General features: G+C 41.1%; 1 protein-coding gene across 4 annotated transcripts in view; it reads right to left on the reverse strand.

The window, feature by feature from the left end:
• The window catches only part of GALNTL6 (polypeptide N-acetylgalactosaminyltransferase like 6), a 627,170-nt gene that overhangs the window by 14,498 nt on the left and 585,682 nt on the right, over positions 1-26,990 (reverse strand). For 3 of the 4 annotated variants that reach the window (XM_042470421.1, XM_042470420.1, XM_042470419.1), the window contains one exon: positions 15,971-16,087. In XM_042470421.1, coding sequence (XP_042326355.1) covers positions 15,971-16,087 — 117 coding nt within the window. Of the gene's footprint in view, positions 1-14,463; positions 14,571-15,970; positions 16,088-26,990 lie in introns of all 4 variants that reach the window. The other variant, XR_006104265.1, reaches the window with a different exon arrangement.

Here is a 26,990-nt window from a genome sequence, read left to right on the forward strand (position 1 = left end):
AAGGTTGATATGAGGAAACCATAAGACCAATGGAGGTGATGGTAAATGAGTGCTCACAGAACAGCATGACACACACCTCTGGTTACATCTGCACAGCAGAATTAATACAGTTTGACACCACTTTAACTGCCATGGATCAATGCTATGGAGTTCCGGGATTTGTAGTTTTGTAAGGTATTTAGCCTTTGCTGTCAGAGAGTGCCACAATGAACTACAAATCCCAGGAGTCCACATGATGGAGCCATGACAGTTAAAGCAGTATCAAACTGCATTAATTCTGTAGTATGGAGGATAAATGTTTGTGTGACTGTCCAGTATACAGACCTTATTCTTCACATTAAAACAAAGCATGTGTCAATATTAATGAATGCACACTGAATCTTAATGAATCTTAAGGACACGGGCAGGAATTCAGTATTGGACTTAACATTTACATAAGACCTACATTTGCAGGAAACAGTTTCTCTGTGTCCATGTTCAGCAAGAGGCTGCTGCGACACTATGATGTAGGGGACCCAGCAAAGAAAATGTTACATACAACAGGCACTGATGTGTATCAGGCACTCCCAGTGACCATCTGGACAATGGCTAGAGAGTGCATCAATACAGACCAATGTGCATGTTGCAGGTGCCCAGATATACATCTTTGTAATTCACTAGAAGCTTCTTTAGCACCTCTGCTATGTAGCTAAGGAAGTGTAAAGTTATGCAACATAGACAGTGATATAAAATTGTGGCCCTGTTTATTTTCTACATGAAAAAGATGTTCATCTTTACTTTATATGATATAAAAAACAATCAAGTGTAGCCATGCTACTTGATCGCAAAAATAATAATTCAATAAATGTTCAGTTTTGGTGTTTGCATCCTGTGCAGTCCTGGCATAGTTTGGTGAGGTAACTTAGAATTCTCTGGTTTCAGTGCTATAGTTGAAGGGAGTGGGGTAGGGTTCCTGAGCAGATAATTCTAAGTACCTTGGCAAAGTAAAAATCTCAAAATAATTTTGGGGGAGTTACGGCAGTTAAAGTGATAGGAAATGGTTATAACTGTTACTGTGTAACCTAGAGTCTTTTGAGTGTTTCTCTCTAACAAATAAAGTCAAATGAAAAAGTGCTATGAAAGTACTATAATAGAGTAGTGTAGACTCACAACCAATCACATGAGGCTGCACATGGTTTCTGAAACAGTACAACCTGGACAAAGGTTTACCACCTGAACAACAAGCTCCTGCTTGTCCAGCACTGATGGATTTGAATTTGTGCAGCCTGTGGATATGGACAGGATCCTTGGAGAGGTGAGAGCCACTACATGGATAATAAGCCTTTCCTGGCTTATTAAACAGGCCAGAAGAGGACTGGCAGAGTGGATAAGGGATGTGATTAATGCCTCTTTACAACAAGGCAGGGTCCCAACATGCCTGAAGGAGGCTGTGGTAAGACCTCTTTTGAAAAAATCTTCCCTGAATCTTACTGTACTAGATAATTACAGACCAGTCTCCAACCTTACATTTCTGGGCAATGTCCTGGAGCATGTGGTGGCTTCCCAACTCCAGGCATTCCTGGATGATATGGATTATCTAGATCCATGTCAGTCTGTTTTCAGGCCTGGTTATGGGACAGAAACAGCTTTGGTTGCTTTCGTGGATGACCTACACAGGTAACTAGACAGGGGGAGTGTGTTCCTGTTAGTTTTGCTGAACCTCTCAGCAGCTTTCAATACCATCAACCATGGTATCCTTCTGAGTCACCTCTCTGGGATGGGGCTTGGAGATACTGTTCTACAGTGGCTCCTTTCTTTCCTGTAGGGGTGGTCTCAGAAGGTGGTGCTAGGGGATTCCTGTTCAACTCCTTGACCATTGGCCTGTGGGGTCCCTCACGGCTCAATGTTGTCCCCTATACTATTTAACATCTACATGAAACTGCAGGGAGAGGCTGTCTGGAGTTTTGGAGTAGGGTGTCACCTGTATGCTGATGATACCCAGCTCTATCACTCTTTCCCAATGCCAAGGAAACTGTTCCTGTCCTAAACTGGTGTCTGGCCATTGTACTGAGGGCAAACAAAATGAGGCTTAATCCAGGCAAGACAGAGGTGCTCCTGGTTAGTTGAAAGACTGGGAATAGGGATACAGCCTGTGTTACACTCTCCCTGAAAACTCGGGTTTGTAGTTTGGAGGTACTTCTGGATTCAACACTGAGTCTGGAAGCCCAAGTATCAGCGGTGACCAGGAGTGCTTTTGCACAGGTAAAACTTGTGTGCTAGCTGGGCCTGTTCCTGGAGAGTTCAGATCTGGCCACAGTGGTACATGCCTTGGTTACATCCTTCCTGGATCACTGTAATGCATTCTATGTGGGGCTGCCTTTGAAAAGTGCTCAGAAACTTCAGCTGGTCTAAAGAGCTGCAGCCAGGCTGTTAACTGGAGCTGGCTACAGGGAGCATACAACTCCCTTGTTGCAACAACTCCATTGGCTACCAGTCTGTTACTAGGCACAATTAAAAAATAATACACCACTGACTGTAATATTCTGGAAGTTGTAGTAAAAAATAAATTAATTCCCCACAATCTGATACACATAACAGCTGAAGAAGGGCTGGCTGAAGAGATTTTTCTCCCTGAGGTGAACCAGATTATCGCACTGCCTTTCCTGCTGACATGGCCGCCAGCTGAAATCTTTTAAAAATGAATTTTATCACATGCCTCCATGCCCAGTCCGGATGCATCCTGTACCCAATCATGGCATCCTGTACCCTATCCAGTCTTCTTCCGTGCTTTAAAAAAGAATGGGAAAGTCCCTTTTACAAAAAGTGCCAGAGAAGTCCAGATCGAGTATAGGGTGCAATGATCAGGTACGGGATGCCTCTGGACTGGGCATGTAGGCATGTGATAAAATCCATTTTAAAAAGGTTTCAGCCCATGCCCAGGTTGGCAGGAAAGGCAGTGTGATAATCTTCCATGATGAGATGGACTAGATGATACTCCTTTCTATCCCATTCTGTGTCCAGAAACCAACCTGCCAGACAGGGAAACCTTACTTCAGTACTGAGAACAAGAGGAAAGCACCCTCTGTTTCACCACAGGGCAGCAGGTTAGTTTCATGGGTCCAGAGCAGGTGCTATAACACAGATTGTGCTGTTTCTCAGCATCTTTTTTTTTTTTTTTTTGGTACCTCAGGCTCATAGCTGCCAGGTAGCAGTGGTTGTTAGTGGTTTTCATGCTAGTGGTGAATCTGCTTCAGATCGTAGACTGAACTTTAAAGCGGCCGTCCAAGATTCTGAAATTACGGGGTGGGGTAGGGTTCAGAATAGCTCCTTTACAGTTTGGATTGAAACCCAGATCAGCAAATTCGCCACTAACATGGAAGCCGTCATCTGCCAGCAAGCAGAAAGGCTATCTCCAATTAGATGTTTGTCTGTCTAAGATACTACATGTAGCATAAACATCCACTAGCACTCCTGTCTGTCCCTGACTTCCATTCCACCATAAGCATCTGAAGAAGTAGACTAAAGTCTATGAAAGCTTATGCTATCTCCAATTAGATGTTTGTCTGTCTCTATACATATTAATTCTACAGACTAACATAGCTATATTTTAAAACCCACTAGTAGAGTTATGTGGGCAATCCTCAGGGATGTCATAATGTAAAGCAATGCTCAAGCACATTTGCATACTGATCTCTGAGTGTTAAAGTGCTACCAAATGTGTAATGGTCCCATATACTGAAATCTGTTATCTTCACCATCATCTAGATACAACTCTTATTGCATTGTTCAAATCTCCCCACTCTATATACATAGCACAACTTACGCCTGTGTATGTCACCAACAAGATTCTTGCCAAAGGATGACTCACAGTGTAGTTATAGTACTCATAATAATATTGGTGGTGGTGGTGATAATCATGTTAGGCTAAATCCAGTCTTATGACTTCCTGGAGAGGAGCCATTGAAATGAATGAGACTTGTTAGTTACAACTAACATAAATCCCATTGATAAGCTTTGCAGTGTCTATACTTAGGCAAGATTTTCAAATAGAAAGGCCTGCTTGATATTTGATTTAGAGTGTCTGCTCTCACAGGAATTGAGGACATACATAAGCGAGCTCGCCTTTGTTCAGGATTACTTAAAATGCTAAACTGAGTTATTTCTGTCTCACACTTTAAATGGAATGTGGAGATATTTAAAATGAAAAATGAAACATCCAGAGTCTTTTAGAAATTGAGTCATCTGACAGTGTGCAGGACAAATGCATAAAAGGGGGATCTAAATACTCTAAAGGCACCAGATCGTGTCAGATCTTGGAAACTGAGCAGGGTCCACCATAAGTTGACAGGTGAATTGAAGGCATATGTGCACACACACAAACACATTGAATAATAATAATAATAATAATAATAATAATAATAATTTGTATCCCGCCTCTCCCTGTATTGGATCGATATTTATTTGTATCCCACCTCTCCCTGTATTGGATCAAGGGGGGTAACAACAAAAGAACAATAAAAATGCTACACAGCAAGTCACAAGTAAAAACATAGCAAAAACACCCTAAAACCTTCTCCCACTCTAAAATGATGTTAAAACAACAATTCCCAATAAAATGCTCCCAATAAAATCAATCATGATCACAGTCCGGTGGGAACGGCTATGCAACTGGAGAGTAAACATTCCGAGGAGGTCAGTTAGGGAAGGCCTGTCAGAAGAGATCCGTTTTTATTGCCTTCTTAAAGGCCTCTAAAAATGTTATGTGGTGGATCTCCTCCGGCAGGACATTCCAAATTTTTGGAGTGGCAACAGAAAACATCCTCTGGGAAGTCGATACCAGTCTGGTTTTCTTAGATTGCAACTTAGAGATTCTTCCCAGAGAACCTGAGAGTTAAGAGCAGTAGACGGCCAATGAATACTAGGTGCTGTAGGCTACATTACAGAGGAAAGAACTGGCAAAGCCACTTCTCAGTATTCCTTACCTCAGAAAACCCTATGAAAAATTCATGGGGTCATCATAAGTTGACAGGTGACTTGAAGACACACACACACACACACACACACACACACACACGTAGCTTGGTAATTACTTCTGTCTCTCTGTACTCCTTCTCTTTGAGGTTTCCATGTGTAAACTACAGATTCCTTGGTTTGGAATATGCAGCTCATTGCTGAGATTCACTCAACCTGCTCCTCTAAATTGCGCTGGGACCTCTCCAGGCTATGAATTGTCAGTTTAATTTCTCTCTTTTGTCACTTCCCTCCCCAAACCACAGCTAAAAAACTCACTTAGTGCACCTTCTGTCTGTTGCTACAGACTCCATCACAGCTCATTAGAGCCTTTCCTATGGTTGTCTGAGTGATCACAGAGGTGTTTTTTTTTGGGGGGGGGGGGTTTGACAGCATCTGACTCAATCAGACCTTTCACTAGGATGCATCACAAAACTCAAAATGAAAAAGACAAATGGCAGAAGTCTGCTGATGCTGAATTTTAATTTCTACCAAAAATAATTCCACATGTCATTCCCTCTCCAAACAACAAACTCCTTTATTGTTATATCTCTTTCAGCACTTAGAAAGATTTAGGGGAGAGCCAGTGTGGTTTAAATGTTTGAATGTTGGACTACTACTTTGGGAGACCAGGATATGAATCTGAGCCCAGCCGTAGAAACCCATTGGAGAACTTTGAGCAAGTTACACTATCTCAGCCTTAAAGGAAAGCAATGGCAAACTCCCTCTGAATAAATCTTGCCAAGAAAACCATAGGATAGGATAGGGTTGCCATAAATTTGAGTTGACCTGAAGGCACAACACAGCAACAAAGGGAGAGGCAATTCACTATGTTTACAAAGGCTCACAATGTTTCTTGCGCTCCCCAATAAGCTCACACAAAAGCAAACTGCTGTAGCCTCTACTACATTATCTATTCCTTCTTATTAATATATGTTTTGCCACCTTGACCAGATGTTGCTTATGAATTGTTGAGGGTATGGTTTTATTTGTGCATTCTTGCATGGCAAGGAGTTCTATTAGATCACATTTTAAATCCCTTCCAGCCCCATTTCTATGAATTTTTAGTGTGTTTGTCCTGAATAGGCTATTTAGACCCATTTGCTTTGCACAAAGTCTACCTCAGGTGTAGATAAAAACTAGTTTGTTGGTATGGATCAACACAGCTGCCTAAGGCCTGTTACAGACTGCCAAAATAAAGCTGCTTCAGGTCTCTTTGGAGGTATGCTGTTTAAATGATGCATGGGTCCTACGAGTCCGGAGGTCGCACCAAAGCCACACTCCATTCCTAAGCACTGGAGTGCAGCTTTGGTGCAGCTTCCAGATTCTTAGGATGCATGCATCATTTAAATAGCATACCTCCAAAGAGACCTGAAGCAGCTTTATTTTGGCAGTCTGTAACAGGCCTATATTTCTGGGTTCTCCTTGGGGTCATGTTTGTATTCTGCTTTGGCCAATTCTCATCTTAAATATTGTGTCCAGTTCTGGCACCTTAATTCAGGATGGATGTTAACAAGCTGGAACATGTCTAGAGAAGGGCAACCAAAATGGTGAAAGGTCTAGAAGCTATGCCTTATGAGGAACAACTTAGGGAGCTGGGAATGTTTAGCCTGATGAAAAGAAGTTTTCAGATGGGGCATGATAGTCATGTTTAAATATCTGAAGAGATATCATATTGAAGAGGGAACAGGCTTGTTTTCCACAGCCCTGGATAGGACAAGGAGTAATGGATTCAATCTACAGGAAAAGCGATTCCATCTAAATCTCAGGAGGAATTTCCTAATCGTCAAAGCTGTTTGACAATATCCTATACTGCCTTGGAATGTGGTGGAGTCTCCTTACTTTGGGGCTGGATGGCTATCTGTTGGGTGTGTGTGTGTGTCAACTGGTGTTCCTGCTTGGCAGGGGGTTGGATTCAATGGCCCTTGAAGTCTCTTCCAACTCTATGATTCTACAACTATCATGACATATGCCTGTCCTCCTTAATTTACCATTACATCCCTGTCAGGCAATCTCTATTATAACTTCATAATCCTTTGCAGAGAGCCAGAGTATAGTGCACCAAATGTGTAGGCATGGCATGACTCGTGTGGCATGGACTGAAGATAGTGCTTTTGTTGGCAGGATGCCACATTTTCCTAGCTCTCAATTCATGGTATCAGCAAACGACCTTTGTACCCCATCTGTAGCAATTGCTTCCATTGCTCTTAAGAAGCATGTTAACAAAACTCCCTCCTCCTCTTTCTCTGTACACAGCTAGAAAGGTTTCCTCTCATTTCCCCTCTGGCAAAGTATTGCTCTGTATGTACAGCATTTGCCTGAATATCATGCCTTTTTCTGTTATTCCATCATGCTGTGAAAGACAGGCTTAATTTTATCTTGAACCAACCAAACCTCACTTTATGAATGCTGGGGTTATTTTCTCATTTTTTAAAAAAAATATTGGCAGCAGAGAAGTCAGCTCGACAGAACCTGCTGAGGTTGTTTATCATGTCTGCAGCAGGGGAAACCAGCAGCATATGAGCCTGAAGAGAGCAGCAGGCCTTTCCAGTTCTCATTCAGTTCTTGCACGATTTCTTCTTTGACACTGAAGGTAAAAATTATACTGCTACAAAGAGCTGGCAGCAGTGCTTTGGGGATGGCAGATAGCTTAAGAATGCCCCGCTGAGACAGCATTGGACAGGAGCCACGATGAATCCCATCAAAAGGCTTGTGCAGACACCACCTGGCTGAAGAGGGGCATGAATCTCCAGAATGCACTGGGCATTAGTATCCAAGATGCAACAGAATAATAAACCTATGTCTTGTGCTTAACGTGATCTAAGTAGTATGAGACTCAGCTGAGTGGAGAACAGCATGTTTTTTCATCTTTCCATTGTAGAGTTGCTTCCTGCACTTAAAAGAAGGATTTTAGGACAAGGTTGAAACCTAGTGTAGACTGAATTCAGCTATACTACTGTTCAGAGCCAGCCCAAGCCATTTTGCTGTCTCAGGCAAAAGATAAGACTAATCCACCTGCAGAATCTGACTGGACTGGCAGCTGAATCTCACTGAAAGCATCTTTCACTAAACCCAAGGGCTGTAGGCTAGCTTATGTAATACAGGGTATGTTCCCTAGAACATATAGTTCTGTCCTCCAGTGGAGAACAAACTGTAAACTTACTCCAGCCTCCTGCTCCAGAGCTAGCATCTGCCACCTGAGATGACTTTGTCCAATGGCAGGGCCAGCCCAGGCACTGTTTCTTTTTTTCCTCATTTAGCTGTACCATGGATTACAGCATCACAATTTAGAAGGACTCATCTCATTGCTTCCCTGCAGGTAGTCCTGAGAAGAAAGGTCCTAGGGCTAATGCTATCTGTCTAATGACAGTTGCTTCACACATCACCAATTAGCCATAAGCACACACAGCAGGGAACTTGGGTCAATATTATCTCTTCGGTGTATATACCGGCTTGATATGTTCCTCATGAAATATGATCACACAGTCTACAAATTTCAGTTTTATGAATACAGGTTGTGCTTACACAAAATAAAAAAAAGGTTAGATGTGAAATAGCCCCAAGTTTAATCAACTCCTGATCTCAAGAGCCAAAACAACAACAACAACAGATTATTCTCTGCCATCATACTGTGAATATAGCTTGGAGAGTTTGGGAAAGTTGTTTTTTGGACTACAGTCATCAGAATCCTCCAGCTAGCAAGAGTACAGTATGGCCTACTTTTTTTTTTTTTTTTTTCTTCCAAAAAGTTTTTTTTTCTCCCAAGATTTGGTTTGGCCAAATCCATTTTCCTGAACAAAACCAGATCTTGTCCAAACTCCAAAACAGGCCACAGTTAGGGCCCATTCTTGGCACCTATGTCCTGATGTGCTTAACTTGATCCAGATAGAATCAGACTTTTGGTGAAGATCAAGAGGTCTGACAAATCATAGAAGTAATGGTCTAGGTTTGTCTTAATTATTAAGGTTCTACGTGTAAATGATAAGAGTAGGCTTGGCAGCAGAATCTGTGTGGTTATTCACTTGGATGAGTTTCTCAGAATGAGGAACTAAGCCTATAGCAATGCTGCATGAAGCCATTGCAGGGCATTTCTTTGTTTCCTGGATCAACTATTCTGGCTTGGGTTGTGAACACCAGCATATTCTCTGGGTGTTTTATAGGGAAGGTTGTGGTTTTTGATGGGAAGTTCAGGCCAGTCCTTTCTTCAGCCTGTGAGCCTTCCTGATGGCACACAGAGGAACAAAGATATTAGAACTCTGCTGTCAGAATCCACAAAACAAGCAATCTGATGTTCGACAAATTCTTAGTCTCAAAACTAGACATGTCCCAGGAGTGAATTATTTCATGTCAAAGTTTCTTTAGAATAAGAATGGCATGTCATTTACAGGGAAACCTCTGCTGATTTCTCAAGGCATAGAGCCCAGCTACTGTTATCCAATCTCTAGACGAAACTATTGCAATCTGTTGCAGATAGGATTGCCTTTGAAGATTAACTTCACTTGATACAAATTCTGCTTCAAGGCTGTTGACCTGAGGCCTTTTCACACTTTACCAGTGATAGCAATAGCAATAGCAGCTCCATTTATATAGCAGCTTCATATCACACTAAGCAGTCTGCAAACCTTTTAGAGACTGAATGCCCAAACTCAGTGGCTTTCCTGTACTGGGTGTCACCGGGTGCCAGGGGTGGGACTTTTGGGGGCGAGACTTCTAGGATCAGGACCTCTGGGGTAAAAACCCAAGGGACACTCTCTCAGCCTCAGGCACTGATGAAACTTGCCAAGGAAACTCTATGATAGTTTCACCTTAGGGTCATCGTAAGTCAGAAATGACTTGAAGACACCATACACACGAGCCACATTCTCTCAGCCTTAGAAGTTGGCAATAGAAATCCTCCTATGATGAAGCTTCTGGCTTGCCTCCTGATAGTTTTAGCTTAGGGTTTCCAGGAACCAGTGCTCAGAAGGGAGGGAGGGTGCTCTGGGCCCATAAGTTGGAAATGACTTGGAGGCACACAACAACAACAACAACAACAAGTATAATAAAGCACAGAAGGCACAGCACAATAACAAGAGAGCCAGCGGGTTGAGTTCAGCAATGAAACCCACTGGAACATTTTGGGCAAGTCACACTGTCTCAGCCTCAGAGGAAGGCAATGGCAAACCTCCTCTGAAGAAATTCACTTGGCCATGAAACCCACTGGGAGGCCTTGGGCAAGTGACACTCTATCAGCCTTAGAGGAAAGCAATTGCAAAAATCCCCTCTAAACAAATGGCATGAAACTCATTGAGAGATCTTGGGCAAGTCACACTGTCTCAGCCTCAGAGGAAGGCAAGAGCAAAAATCCCCTCTGAATAAACACCATGAAACCCACTGGGAGACCTGGAATAAGCGAGAAGGGGGTTGTGTTGTCATCGGTCTATGCGGCAGCTCCCGTTTCTGTAAAGTTCTTAGTGTCTTTGGCCTCTCCCTCCTGCTGTCCTTGGCACATTCTGGAGCTGCCCAAGTCAGCAGCACCTTGGACATTCCTTGGTGAATCCCCTTCACCTCAAAAAGAGAGCAAGGGCCAGCAAGGGAAGCAGAGAGGGAGTGCATTCCCTCTGATGTCCCCTTTCCCTCCCGGGCCTCCACAGTGGCAAAGGAGCTCCTGTGCCTGAGGGAAGCAGGGTGGTTCAGATGGCAGATAACATCCCGCACCAGGAGTTCCTGCTTGGCAGTGTTAGGGTTGGTAGCATCCCCTTCTCAGCCCCTTGAGGAGCCTGAGCTGGAGCAGCCCATGTGTGGCATGGAGGGCGATGAGTATGGCCAAAGCAAGCGGCTGTGGAGACAGCCAGATGGAAAACTACAAAAGTACAGTTCCCAGAATCCCATAGCAAGGGGTGGGCCTTTTGGTCGGAAGGAACAATACTTCCACCCAGAAGGCCTCACATAGCCCAGCTCATTGTTGTGGCTTGGTTTTCCCTGAGAGAACTGGGCCACAGCAAGGAGCCAGGCCAGCCATGCACATCTCCCTGCCCCTTCTTGTCGTGGCCTGGTTCTCCCAGGAAAAACTGAGCCGCAACAAGTAACTGGGCCAAGCATGCATCCCCCACCCCTATTACCCTTGACTTCCACGTGCCCTTGGGGATGGCACTGTGTGCCAGAGAGGAAATGCGTGCCACAGGTTTGCCAACATGGCACTATACACTATAGCACTTTAATTCCAATTTAACTGCCATAGTTGCATCCTACAGAATCCTGGGGTTTGTAGTCTGTAGAGACACTAAATCTCTCTGACTGAGAATTCTAAATATCCCTGCCTAAACATCAAATCCCACAGTTCCACAGGAGGGACCCACAGAAGTTAAAGTAACATCTTAGTGCTGTTTAGAGTGAAAGAGTCCAGGATGCATCAAATAAAACACATCACGTTTCAGTGTCTATCTGTTTCCAAACATGACTTGATGGTCCCATAGGGCTTGAGACTCAGATAGTTTAAGGACAATTTATTATGGCATAATTCGCCACCAATTCAGAGTCAATCTTTTCAGGACACCATGAGAATCTCTTTCTAGAAATGTACCCTGGCATGAAGTCTTCATTCTTTTCTCAGGAAACGCCACATTATTCGCCAAGCCTTTAAATCTGTTATCTGTTTTTACTGATAAACTGTTGCATATCCTCCAGCTGTCCCGATTTGGCAGGCACAGTCCTGATTAATCCTCTGTTGTTCTACTTTTTCAGCTGCTTTTAAAATGTCCTAGTTTCTCTCTCCTCCTCACAATATAACACGTTGTCCTTGGCTAACTTCCATTGCTGTAGTAGACTTATCCCTAACTCCTTAGTTAAAAAAAGGTAGCACCTCCAAGCTATGCTTTGTACATATGGGTAAAGAGCACCTGAAAAACAGTCAGTTCACCGATAAGCAGTATAGAGATGTACTTAATTTAAAAATGATTTAAAATAATTATTTAAAAGTACTAAATTTTCTGGATTCAAATGTACACTCTTAAATTGGTCTTATAATATTTGGTTTGAGTTTGAGATATGAAACATATTACTTCAGAATCCAGCTCAGTGGATGTGAACTGACATCTTCGACATTTAATTTTATTTTGTGATCAGCCTCTATTAAAAATGATGACACAAAAGCTTTCTGAGCTAAAGCTGCTGATATTATCTTTTGCAAGAAATTTCTCTGCATAATACATTTTCCCTCACAGTCTATATTTTAAAGTTTAAAGCACATTGGTTTGGTAGGGATGTTGGAGAATTACATTTGGTCTGTATTTTTAAGTTAACTAACCTATTTAGCATTCTAGAGTGATATATGGACTCGAATGTAGTTGTGATGTTCAGATATTGCATTCCTCTGAATTTTGTTATGCAATTTGCAGCTAACTCCCCCCCCCCAACATTAAAATGCATATTGAACACCAGTGTTAGTGGTAAGTGTTTTGCATTGGGATTTGGGAATTTCAGATTCTGCTTTCCACTGAACCACAAAACTAAGTAAAGTCAAGATATATGTAACTAAATCTGACTGGTTAGGGTTGGCTCTAGTTAGTCTAGAGCAGCTGAAGTCCATGAATAAGCAGCAATTTTAAAATTTATTATTGTAGTTCAACTTGCAGGGAGAGTCACAGGTGGGATTTTCTGTCACAAGTGTCCAAATGACTATGCTTGGCCATTGTATGCCTTGATTTAGGGATTGTGTTTCTAATTTTCTTCTTCTTCCTCAGAGAGAAAGACGTCTTGGACCAGCCTGGGTGACTGGTTATTTATCATGATGACATATTATTCAATACAAAGTCCATGATTATCTTAGATAACTCATCCTTTCCTGCAGAAAACATTACCTTCATTTGGGCAATTCCCCCCCCCCCCAGTAATATCATCATACAACTAAATTTGATGGAAGTTCTGACAAATATTCTTTTACATATACAGTGGCCCTTGGTATCTGCTGGGATTTGGTTCCAGAGCCCTTCCCCACTGGATACCAAAGTCTGTGGATACTCAAGTCCCATTAGATACAATGGCATAGTAAAATGGTGTCCCTTATATGAAAGGGCAAAATCATGGTTTGCTTTTTGGAATTTATATATTTTTAAAAAATGCTTTCAAACTTTGAATAGTTGAATCCGTAGATAAAGAATCTGTGGATACAGAGGGCTGACTGTATGATCCCTGAAAATGACGTCCATATAACAACAGGATTTGGGGAGAGTGGTGGTGGCAGGTAGCTTGGAAGAGGTACTTTTCCAGACTTCAGTTGCAAGAATCTCCCCACTGACTCTGCTGACTGGAAATTTTGAAAGCTGTAAAAATTTTTAAAAGTATCTTTTTGAAGATTCTGAACAGGTTAAAAAAAAGAGTTAACATTCTCATAGGTATTTTTTTTTTAAAAAAAAAAAGACTGGAAAACTTTTCAAGCTTCAAAAGAACTACCTGTGAAAATCATAAAGAGAAAGCATTTGGTACACCCACAAATTATCATAGCAGATGTGTAAAATCATGAAAGCTTAATTTGCATTTAATTTTTAAAACACTGACATGCTCTTGCTGAATTTACATGTCAGAATATATTTGCATTATTTTAGGCAAAAAGGCAGAGCAGCAGAGTTTCTTCTGCATGACCTTGGAAATCACTTCTACAAACAAAACAAAACAACCCAGTCAATAATATTTTTGCTGAATTATCCACTTCATATTATTTTTAATTGTAATGTTGTTATCCCATCTATAGTGGCTCTTGAATTTGAAAATCTCCTCCACACATTAACTTTCATTAACTTTCTTGCTTAAGGTCCAGCATGGAGCTCTTCTTGTCTGGTGCTGCCCTCTGCTGATAATGTGGGGAACTACAGATTTCAAATAGAGATTGCAGGTAATCCATTCATACACATAAGTCCACGAGGAAAAACAAAGGCTGCATTCTGCACTACAAAAATAATTTGTTTTGACACCACTTTAATTGTCATGGCTCAATGCTATGGAATTCTGGGATCTGTAGTTTGTTGTGGCACCAGAGATTTCTGACAGAAAAGGCTAAATGTTTCACAAAATGACAATCCCCAGAGTTCCATAGCACTGAGCCATGGCAGTTAAAGTGGTGTCAAACTGGATTATTTCTGCAGTGTGGCCAAGGAAACTGAAGCTTATCAGTAGTAGGCGGCAGCAGCAGGAGGAGAAGGAAGAGAAGGACTATTCAAATACAATTGTAAGAAATATCTTTTACAGAATCTACTAAAATTTCACCAAGTGGGATACAATCCTCAGTGTTCTCCAGTTCTCTTCAGGATACAATAAAAATAAATTGGTAGAAGGGGGTATGGACAGCAAAAGATGGTTCGGGGCAACATTTTGAAGTTTCATTACCCTCTCCCTCTTTTCAATAGCATATCTGGAGAATGGGAAAGTTTGTCCAGTTCTCTGTGACATTTCACTTGGTCTTAGTCAAAGATATTTACACTATGGCTGCTTTAGAACTACCTCTTCCAACTTGCTGCTCTCCAAGTGTGATGGACTACAACTCCCATCAAAACAATGCCTAATTGTAGTACAGGCCCTAGTCACCTGTACGCAGTGTTCTTTCATTTCTATGAACAAAAGAAAGAAAAAAAAAGGGGGAGGGGAGTCAGTAGTCTAATTTTCCCTAGGTTTGACTGTCATTAAAAGAGGAATGAGCCATTCATTACAGCAATCTATTTTGTCTCCATTCAACATTACTATTGTTCCTGCAACATTACTATTACACATAAAGGTAAAGGTATTCCCTGTTGACAAAGTTGTCAAGTCGTGTCCGACCACAAAGAGTGGTGCTCATCTCCATTACTAAGCCGAAGAGCCAGCATTGTCGAAGACGACTCTGTGGCCCTGTGGCCAGCATGACTGCACAGAACACTGTTTACCTTCCCACCGAAATGCTACCTATTTATTTTCTTGCATTTGCATGCTTTTGAACTGCTAGGTTGGCAGAAGCTGGGACTAGTGCAGTGGATCCTTGTTATACGCTGGGGTTTGGTTCCAAGGTCCCCCGTGTATAACAAAATCTGTGTATGCTCAAGTCCCATTAAGTATAATGACATAGCAAAATGGTGTCCCTAATAAAAAATGGAACATCAAGGTAAATGTATACTTTTTTGGAACATTTTCAAACCGTGTATGCTTAAATCCATGTATAAAAAATCCGTGTATAAGAAGGGCCGACTGTAATGGGAGCTCACCCCACCACACGGCACCTGGGCCTCGAACTGCCAACCTGCTGATCTTGCAGTCAACAGAGTCAGCATCTTAACCACTTGAGCCACCCATCTACATACTGTTATATTGTTATCGTATCTGTTAATAAGATATAGAAAGCATCTTAGTCTACAGGTGATTAAGGGCTGTTCCATGCAACATGTGGCTCCCTGGTTCATTTATTTACACTAAAACAAGAATATTTGAGCAAGACAAATGGATGTTTTCACCTAGACAAAGATCATGTATGTATGGAGCAAGGTTGTGGTAGTGGTAAAGGGACAGATGAAGATTAAAAATGTTATGTTTGTGAACCAAAATTTCCAGAAGTGAAGAGTTGTGTTCCAAAAAAAGCAACTTTTCCAAGCTCTTTCATCTAGCTCTGTTTAAAGGACCAATCTTATTGCCTTCATGGAGCCCTGAAACACTACACAATTAAAGCGCTATGATTCCACTTTAACTGACATGACTGCATACTATGGAATCCTGGGGGATGTAGTTTGGTGAGACACTAGAGCTCTCTGGCTGAGAATTCTAAATAACTCTCACTAATTTGTACATCCCAGGATTCCATAGGATGGATCCCTGACAGTTACAGTGGAATCAGTGTGTTATGACTGTGTAGTATGAAAGGGCCCCTGGTAATTCAATACAGAATAAATTATATATGTGAGCATCTACTAAAGAGAATCGTTTGAGAAGGTCCCTTCAAATCTAGAAAAAAAAAATGGAGGAAGAGATCTCTCTGGCAAAATACCTGCTCATGTGACCATGTCCTTTCAGAGCCATCCTTGACGCATATATCCAGCCTGAGTTCAGTCCCTGTGCCTCCATGTTTACTGTCCACGCAGAGATTGGCCGCCACATTTCGAATCTGTAAAAATTACCAACCAATATTATATACCATGACATAGCTTGGGAAATGCTGATGTTGCTAAAAGAAGATAGCGAAGTGTAATGCATACCCACACATGGTATAGTTTAACATTTGTGCCCTTTAGATCTCTTGAACCCTTGTATAATACGTGCTGCCGCAAATCATAGGAGGAGTTTATTTGTAAAAAAAATGTCCTCTAACAAAGCTTGGATTTTTTTCTTAAACCCTGGAAGCACGGTTTAATGGCTAAGCTGCCTGAGAGATTTTAGGAGTTATAATCATTAAAAAAACTTTTCTAAGCTCTGCTATCTAGCAATAGAAGAACAACTGTGTTTGAAAAGCTTGTATGATCTCTGTTTTCTTGATGTCCCAATAAAGAAGAAATTACCTCTAGGTGTCTTGGCCCAATCCAAACTACTCAGACATCAATGGTTGTCTGATGTATATATTACTGTAATTTGCGGAGATACCAGCAGTTATGAGCATTCACATTAAGGCACAGAGAACAAGCACCAATTGACTGTGGAATCAATAGATTTTGCACATTGCCTGGTTGATACTGATAATCACCAGTAGATATTGGAGAATGTGCAGGGATCAGAGACAATTTATGTAATAGATGAGTAGGCAGAAAATATTGATTTTTAAGTTCACCCCAAACCAGTGGTATCTATTTGGACTTAAATATTCATTGTTTTGAAACACATAAACAAGATATGCTTGCCATGGAAATCTTGGGTGGGAGGAATTTGTCCTTGAGACTGAAGAAAGTACAGGAAATATGAAGTGAGGCACCATTTTCTATCTTGTACACAAGACTTGCACATGGTCTCCTTTCTATTCCACTTATTAATCAACAATGAAACAAACCAAGTCTGTGCATACAGATGAGGTTATCATCACATGTAAACTGTAACATTCTAATGAAAGCCACAATCCAGCATAGATTAAAGATACAACTAGATGAAAGATGGCATCTAGTTTCATGCAACACTTTTCCAATGCATTATTTTTAAAAAAATGAAAAGTGAAGACAGGAGACAGTGACTTTCATTGGAAGAAGAGATGCTAGGGATGGAAATCTTTGCTTATTTTAGTCTCAAAAACAAGATGAAAGTTTCCTTCCTATTGGGCAAGATGGCCAGAGTTTCTGTGCAGTTTCTAATTATTTCTCACTTTGTCAAAATCTGCCCAAAGAATTGTATATTGTGAAAAATATATTGTTTTGTGCATTCCACTGACACAAAAATGTATTTTGGGTAAAATGTATTTTGGGAGCAAATAAAATTCCAAATCCCCCTACTTTTTGAAGACGCCCCTCTGCAAGAGAGAAAAAGAGAAAGAGAAAAATATGCAAAACTGGAGGACAAGAAAAAATGTGAAAAGACTAAATCCCATGCTAAGCCCTTACCCTACAGAGGAACAGGGAAAATAATACTTTGTAGAGGAGATGAAATGGGTGGTAGAGTAGCTGCGATTATTTTGAGTGGGGCAAAGGGTGGGAGAGATCATGACTGATCCCACTCCCTCTCTATCATTCTTCCTAAGAAAGCTGAATCCTCTTGCCACTGCTGCTTATTCAAAAGACAAGAGAATTTGGCCAGCATCCTCTTAGAGACATATGCAGGTATAAATTGCACTGCTGGCACAGAATGAATTTCATCCATGGGGATGGAAATGGAGTTTTATATGAAGAACTGTTGTGCATGTGGGTGTGTATCAAATGTCACTGAATAGCATGAGAATACTACCAATACATATTCATTGCTACGTTGCTATCTAATAGCAGAATTGTGCACTGGAAACAGAATGCAACTCTGCTGACTGATGGTTATACTGTGCTAAGGAAGGATATATAGGACCTCGGCCTATAATTCATATTTTGGCCCTTAGTAATCCAATTTAGGTTCCTTAGACAGCTGTAGTTAGGTACCCAAGAATATTTCATACACATATGTTTTTCTGTTCTCCTTTTGCTGGCAGGTGAAAACCTTTTTACAATGGGCCTTTGATATCCATTAACATTTGGTTCCAGGACCTCCTGTGGATACCAAAATCTGTAGATGCTCAAGTCCCATTAAGTGACATAATAAAAAGGTATCCCAAAATCAAGCTGTGCATGCTTGAATCTGTGGGGAAAAAGTAGGTGGATATGGAGGGCCGGTTGTATTTAAAGAGACATTTGACTATTAACATGTCATTCAAAAGGGCTTTTAATGGAAGAAAAGGCATGCTTCATTTTAAACTTCCATTAATGTCTTTCAAATAATTTTATGTTTTAAATTATGAGCCCTTTTACATGAAAGATAATTTAACTGGATTTTGATTAAAAAACCATTTGTTTTAACCTCGCTAGAGGCCATCTTGGGTCTCTTTTTAAAAAGAATTAAACATAGTTTACCAGCCAGCCAGGAACTACAGTATTCCTCACTGATTAAGGAATAAGCAGTTCTAGACATTCAGCTGTGTTGCCTTTAAGGCCACTGTGTTAAAAATCATTTTGCCCTTGCTCCACTCTCTGTATTATATATGCCAAAGCTGAGGTCATCTGTCAAGAATTTCAGGAAAGATTATCTACTGAATAGGAAGGGAGTAGAGCCAAAACACCTGGGAGAGCAAAGTTCAGTTTCTCCATCAAACTTTCCAGGAACCAACAGCTACTCCTTTGTGATTTTACCACAGGTCAGGTTTGTTCATAAGCTGAGACACAGCATGTATTCCTGTTGATATTAATAGAGCCTGCAGATTTGTTCAAACGCTGCCATTCAATATGAAGTCAGGAGATCTGTAGTGAAGATCTTTCTGGACCTAGACCTGTCAGAGCTTGATAAAGGACACCTTTAGCTTGATGCTGAAAAGTGGAAGACAACTAGAGTTTTAAGGGGAAAGCAGCACATACTGCCTTACAGCCAGGGATGAAACAGTAGTATACTGAATACCAGTGCTCCTCAGTATAGGAGTCAGCCGTATACCTCAAGTTCAGTAAGTGGACTGCTGCAGCTGAAGGTATTTCAAGACGAACTCTGTTGAATATTTTAACATCCAGAGAAATGCCCATTTAAGCCTTACCCATCCCATCCCCAAACTTTGCATTACAGAAGAGATTAACTCACAACTATATACTGTAGCTGCAAAAATAACTCCTTTGTTCCAGCTACTTTGTGATCACTATACCCTGAATGAACACTATACCCAGGACGAACAAGGAAGTTCTATGTGGAGTGGTGTACCTAGCATATTTGACACCCAGTGTGAATCCTTTTTTAACACCCTCCCAACAAAATTATTGTCAGTAACAATCATGAAATGAAACAAATAATAATAATGGCCAGAAAAGAAACACAGACAGAAAAAATTCTCTTCCACTGTACAGTCGACCCTCCTTATCCACAGATTTTTTTATCCACGGATTCAAGCATCCACGGGTTAAAAATATTCAAAAAAAGTATAAATTCCATATGGCAAATCTTGATTTTTCATTTTATATTAGAGACACCATTTTTCTTTTCCATTATATTTAATGGGACCTGAGTATCCACAGATTTTATTATCCACAGGGATTCTTAGAACCAAACCCCAGTGGATAACAAGGGCCCACTGTATAAACATATCTGTAAAAATAAATACATTAATAAAAATAATGAAAAAAGTAAAAGAAACATTACAGTTGTTGTTGTATACCTTCAAGTTGTTTCTTAGTTATGGTGACCTATCATGGGGCAAACCTATCATATGATTTTTTTTTGAAAGTTTCTTCTTATTTATTTATTTGATTTCTATCCTGCCTTTCTCCCTGAAAGGACCCAAGGAGGCTCACAAAATAAAATCAAACCCATGCCTGAATAGAGCTGTTTTTGCTTGCCGACAAAAGGCAAGCAAAGAGGAGGCCAGCCTTGCTTCCCACATAAGGGCCTATTGATGCATTCATACAAATGGTTCTGAGGGGAGCAGAGGGACCACTTTGTATTGAATTCATCATGCTAAGGGAAAAAAATAGTCTCAGTCATCAAGTGCATATTGGCTCAGGAACTGAGTTGATATCAGGGATGGCTGAATCTCTTGATCTCAGTTTCACTTCAAATGTGGCATGCTTGCATTGGAATATAATGTATTTCTCACTGATTTAGTGAACATGACTTAAGACTTTTGCAGTAGACATGCATGTCAATGCCATGGGCATAATTCCATTTTATAACATTGCAGTTTGTTCAGTTTGGAGCAGCAAGTGTAGTTTTGCGAGATATTTAGCCTTCTCTGTCAGAGAGCTTTGGTGCCACAACAACCTACCTACATATCCCAGGATTCCACAGCACTGATGCATGGCAGTTAAAGCGGTGCCAAACTGCATTAACTCTGCTGTGCAGATGCAACTTTAGGCTTATGTAATGCTTTGTATGAAATCAAGGTAAGGAAAGACAGTTTGACAGTTTCCAGGCTCAGCACAAAAGTTGAAATAGCACGAATGAAACAGCACCTTCTCAAACTTTTTTTTTTTAAAAGCATGCACAGAACATGTACTCGTTTGCACCTTGGGAAGCCACTTTTGCAGGAAACATGCCTGAGGAACAGATGATAGAGTATGAATCTGTTGCTCTGAGTGGAAAGTGATGTTCTTTTGTGCCCTGTTGTTATCAATGAGTGTTAAGGAAGATGGAAACACACTTAATTAAAAAGAAATTCAGTGTTACTAGAGCATGAGAGTAACTAGAAACCAAAAAGGTAGCCAGCAGGGTGGTTGGGAAAAGTACCATAACTCTCATCACAATTTCCACATTGATGATTTGGAGCATGGCTGCACAGAACAAGGAAGATAAAACTACAATTTTGTACAGCTGACAGCAAATGAAAGTCACCCAGTCCAGTGATTCCCACTTTTGACATTCAAAGTGTTTTAGACTTCAGATCTCAGAAGCATCAGCCAAAATAACCAGTGGTCAGATTCTGGGAGTTATAGTTTAAATCTTCTGGACTGCTAAAGGTGCAGAACCACTGGTTTAATCCAACATCTTGAAGGAAATGAAGATTCCATATCCAGACATGCTTAACAGAAACCAAATCACACAAGAGAAACAACGTATGCTCTTACAGGCTTGCTGAAATCAATAGGAACTCTGAATATTGTGCATATGGGTATGTGTGTATGTGTGAAAATGGACTAGATGAGGGCAAACAAATTGAAACTTAATTCAGACATGGCGGAGGTTCTCTGGTCAGTTGAAAAACAGATCAGGGAATAGGAATCTGTTAGGTGCAGTTACACTCTTCCTGAACACACATATTAGTAGTTTGAATGTGCTCCTGGACTCAGCTCAGAACCTAGAAGTTCAGGTTTCAGCAGTGGCTAGGTGGGATTTGCACAGTTAAATCTTGTGTGCCAACGGCGCCCTTACCATGAGGCATCAGATCTGGCCATAGTGACACGTGTCTTAGGTGCATTACAGACCGTTAAGAAACGCAGTGTGCCGGTGCTTGTTTTTACTCCAGAGGGATGGTGCAGCCCCCAAACCACGCACTGTCACTCTGGAGTAAAAAGAACCTGGAAAAATTGGGTTCTTTTTGTGCCGCCATAGTTATGTCATGAGTGCGCCAATGGTGCACTCGGGACATAACTGGTATGGTGCGACGTGCAGACACTATGCGTCCGTTATGTCATAATGGCGGTGCCCGTGTACACGGATAATGTACACAGGATACCACCATTATTGTGCTGCCAGCTTGTATTAGGGTGAGGGACTGTGCGGTTGCTGCGCAGTCCCTAACCCTAAAATCGGTGCCAACATGGTGCTTTTGCGAGGTCTGTACTGCGTCTTAGTTACATCCCAGTTGGATTACTGTAACAGACTCAATACAGGGCTGCCTTTGAAGAGCGTTTGGAAACTTCAGCTAGTCCAAAGAACTATAGCCAAAGTTTCTAATGGGCTGGATACAGGGAACACAAAACTCCTTGTTGCAACAACTTTATTGGCTGCCAGTCCATGAATGGGCACATTTCAAAATGCTGCTTTTGACCAATAAAGCCCTACACAGTTCAAGTCAGGTTATTTGAGACTCTGTATTTTCCCTTATGAAGTAACCCATGACTTGAGGTCTGCTGGGGAGGCCTTTCTCTCTGTCCCACCTCTCTCACAGGTACATCTGGTGGGAACACAGGAGAGGGCCATCTCAGTTTTTTTTAATTGTTTCTCATTTTACAGTACTTTCGTATTTTGTGATTTTTAACAATATGGTTTTTAATCTGTTGTAAACTGCTTTGAGTCTCAAACTGGGAAAAAGAAAGCATAGAAATAAATATGATAATGAATATGATGATGATGACTATAACTGAGGGCCTGTCTACATCACTTATATACCCCAACTTCCCCACAGACTGGTTGTATGCTGTTTACACTATGCGGTCCCAAAATAGTGAATTGGGTCTGGGCTTTTTATGAAATGCCTGGACCTGATTTGAGGTTTCCACCTTTGTCCTACATTATAAATACATATTTATCTTTTGCTCTGGGTTTTCCAGAAAACCCAAAGCAAAACATAGCAATCACTTGCCTTCGCACGTGGCCCCTGAAAGTGTCCCTGCTGAGTTGCTCTGTGGACATGAGTTGCTCTGAGGTCTGAACCTCAGATATCAGAGCACCTTGTGCCCACAAAATGACTTAGCAAGAATGCTTGCAGGGGCTATGGGGAAAGGCAGCTGCCTGTCATTGCCACATTTTACTGCAGCAGGTAAGAGGGAAATTTAGGTAGAATTTGGGGCAAGGGTACTCTGGGGCAATTTGGAATATTCTGGCAAATGTAGATTAGCCCTAACATGTAGGTTTATTGCATGCTGTTTCCAGACCATTCTGGGCACGGGATGGGATTGGTACAAAACCGGCGAGAATGGTTACCGCACAAGAGAAGGCCGCCAATGCCTGTGAGTGTCCCCAAGCCGTTCCCCATCTGTGCTATGGCAGCCCATTTTGAAGAATGGTTCATTCTTCAAAATGGGCTGTCATAGCATGGACGGGGAATGGCTTGGGGATTCCCGGTGACATCAGCTGTGTTCTTCTGTGTGTTAACACCCATTCTCATCTGTTCTGTGCCAATCTCATCCTGTGCCCAGAAATGTCTGGAAATGGCATGTGATAAACTTACCAATTGCCATTCTAAATATGGATTCAAGTCAATGTGTCTGGGTTTCCGTTGTAAATGCTAAGATTTTTATGTGGAGCAGAAAGGGGGAATGGGTTGCTTGCACAGGAAATGCTCATCTTTGCCTCATGACTGATTTTTATTGGTGCTTAAAAATTTGTACCCATGAAGGTGAATTAGCTTTCTAATGTATGGTATGAATGGACCAGCAAGAAATACACATATCCTCACAAACATACACGTGCACACACAGAGTAACATCATGCAAAAATCCATTTGTGATAAAGTCCTAAATCAGAACTAGCAATTACCAGGGGAGTAGCCTTGACTCACTCTGCCATATGTGTCACAAACATTTAAAGCCTTTATTTTGCTGCAAGGCTGAAAGTTCATGAGATTTAAAAACAGGCTGATCTAAAAGCAGGTTTATAAATATTTAGAACATATAAACAAATGTATTCATATTTCCATCTCATCAAAGCGAAACCTTTCACTGTTGTTACCACTGATCACCTGACAGTTCTATTTTTCTTTCTCAGCTAGAACTTTTTCATTTTAATTTAAAGCAAATTTACTTAATTAGGATGGTAGCTGGGGTGTCATATTGCTTTTCTGAAAGCAGATGAAAAAGTATAAGGTTCTCACTGTGTGATTAGCTGGCCGATGTTGTGGATCATTATTTTTAAATGCACATTAGAGATTTATATTTATCATATCACATTATGCCCCCACCCCCAAAAGGGATAGGGGGAAAGGTTTAAAATAATTAAAGCACTTAAGGACAAAGCTGAGGTTTCCAGAAATGCTCATATTGTTTTGAGGAATGTGCTTGTCCCTTGCTAATAAAGAAAAACGTAGCTATAAGGTGCCCTAGGGAACTAAATTATGATGAGGAAGTAAAGGTTAGGAAACTTGCCAGGCATTGCTTGGGTTGATGCTGATTACTTCATTTATGAATTGACAGAAAATTTCGCTGGTACTATCTAAAGTTCTTAAAATTTGTTTTACACCCTGCAAAATGAACCAAAACCCAACAATTCCCCCAAAAGGGTTTCTTTATTTTGTTACATTTTCATTGCTTGTGTGTATGAAACTTTGCAAGACAATGGCAATAATATTGAAAAATGTCACTCATCAACGGTTCCTTCCATTCTCTTCCGCCCTCCTGCTTAACTCTGCCCGCTGCTCTATGCCCTAGCCAGCATGTCTTTTAGGTTTTTTTAATTTTAATTTGTAATGCAATTTACTCATTATGGCAATGTGATTTAGCAAAACAATGATGAAAGAAAACAAAGCAAAGCAAAACAAAACACCAGGCTGCTTGGGAATAATAGTGGGGGAGGACTGGGGGAGAGAAGGGTTGAGTGGCAGCATGTGACTGTCTAATGCTGGAACTGTCACATGAGGAACTTATTGCACCAAAGGACTAATGCCACAGCAGTACAATTGGGAACTTATTGACTGTTTCCCACCATTAGTGAAAGAGACACATTAACCACGCTTTGGAGACATAGCAGCTACAGGCAACATCATGTGATAAAGACTCCCAAAGGTGTTATTTTCCAGCTTTAATTGTGGTTTAAAAGCTCAGTGTGATAATCTTTTCAGTCTGCACTTCAGAAATATTGTTTCATGCAAATGGAAGCAATTCAACATAAGAAACATACCTTACTGAAGGGTGGTGGTGAAAGGAATATGTGTGGCTGAATTTAAAAAAAAATGAGAAAGGGAGAAGAACCGGAAGGTGGTGTGGGGTGCTGTTGGGTGAAGGAATCTGAAGCAGCCGGAGGGATTAAAATGGAAAGCAAAATAAGTAAACACAGAAAGCACTGAGGGTAGGGTAGAGAGACAGCCTGGTATCTTAGGTGAGAAGAGAGATGACAGGTAGCCATCTAAGTAGGAAAGGGCAGCACTAACAAAGGTAATGGGTAGTCACATGCATTCTACAGAAAACTAGAGGATACCTTGATTAAATGACCCCTGATTTGGGCTCTATTTTTCCCAATATGTGTTGTACTGATGGCATCACCATTTCTTCCCAGCCCCTTGAACTAGATCTCTGCTCATGGCAAATACACCAACTTCCATCTTCATAGGGTGAAAGAAGCAGTGGTTTCTCCAAAATACATAGATAGCTGATGGAGGATAAGAATTCATTTTGCTTATAATGCTGACTTTATCAGTGATAAAGAAACTAGTGATGAAAGACAATTATCCAATCGGAAGCCTTGAAGGATCTTTAAATTACCTGTGTGGATTGGATTGGATTGCTTTCTGTTTGGGATGTGAAAGGAATAGCATAGCAAAAAGAAGAGACAGAAAAGGATGACTGCAATACATATTTAGCATTAATTAACATTTGTTAATTAGATGCATAACAGAAATCTGTCATCATTATAGTGTTCAAATGACTAGCACCTTTTAATGATGCTGACATATCATTTCTGCTAATGTTATGTCTAAGAGGAGTGCTTCTTGGGTCATATGATACTTTCAAAATTTTTCCAACAGTATGAATGTGATCTTTCCTAATATAAGAGAAGAGTAAAGCTTAACTTTCTTATAAATATCAAACTCTCTGTCGCATTTGCTTTGGTGGTTATTTCACATGTCCAGTTACTTGGTGGCTTAGGGAGAGAGATGAAACTACTCAGCAGCAGTTTGTCTATAAGCTTTCTCTCAGCAATAGGAGAAAGATAAAGAGACATCCCATAAGAGAAGTGCTTTCCCACTTGATGGATGAAAGGAGAAGGAAATGTGATGACAGTGTATCCAACAAAAGGAACCATCCAGTTCCTCTCCATGTGGCATTTGGGGAACTTGGAATAAAAGACAAATTTCTAATCATATACAGGTCAGCAAAGTGCCCTGATAATTGGCTTTCTAGAGCATCTGAGTATTCAACAGAAATGACAGGTGACCTGGAATATACATATGGCACAGTTTTTGTACCTGGAAAACTCAGCAACCATCTAGATGCAAAAATGTATCTGACATGTAGTTCCACTTTGGCACAACTAAGAAGAATTCTCGGTGCCTCTGTGACATTGGCATGTTCCAATCTCCTTGTTTCAACATTTTAGGCTCAAAGAAGGAATCATGGAGGCTTTGCTCAGAGGATTTCCAGTAGTCACTGTCACAAGGACAATTTTGTATGAAGAGAAGAGAACAATGATGCAAGGCACATTGATTCCACAGGATCTTTAGGGACTGCAAGAGGCTGAGGAACCCAAAGCATTCAAAATTCACTGCACTCCTTTTGTTGACATAGGAAGTGTTAAGTGGTTTCTGAATTCAGAATTAGATTCAGAATTAGTAATTTAAGCTATTTTCATGACTTATACAGGATAACTCAAACTGGTTACACTCAGGACTTTATCACACAACCCCTATTCTTGCTGTGATTCCCTTAATGAAAGGAACTGGAGACATACAGCAGTCCGGCCAGAGAGAGGAGAAGGAGAGGAGCTGCTTGGCAGCCATTTTGAGACCGTGTGCTCGAGACCGTGTGCTTGTTGCTGAAGGGGTGGAGCTTCTGTGAGTCACATCTGTGAGTCACAAGGGGGCGGAGCTAGCAGACTAGCTTTATAGACCAACTTCCAGAGCCTTTCAGAGCAGTCCGGCCAGAGAGAGGAGAAGGAGCGGAGCTGCTTGGCAGCCATTTTGAGACCGTGTGCTTGTTGCTGAAGGGGTGGAGCTTCTGTGAGTCACATCTGTGAGTCACAAGGGGGCGGAGCTAGCAGACTAGCTTTATAGACCAACTTCCAGAGCC

This window comes from Sceloporus undulatus, chromosome 5 (genome assembly GCF_019175285.1).
Source record: "Sceloporus undulatus isolate JIND9_A2432 ecotype Alabama chromosome 5, SceUnd_v1.1, whole genome shotgun sequence".
NCBI classification, from domain to species: domain Eukaryota; kingdom Metazoa; phylum Chordata; class Lepidosauria; order Squamata; family Phrynosomatidae; genus Sceloporus; species Sceloporus undulatus.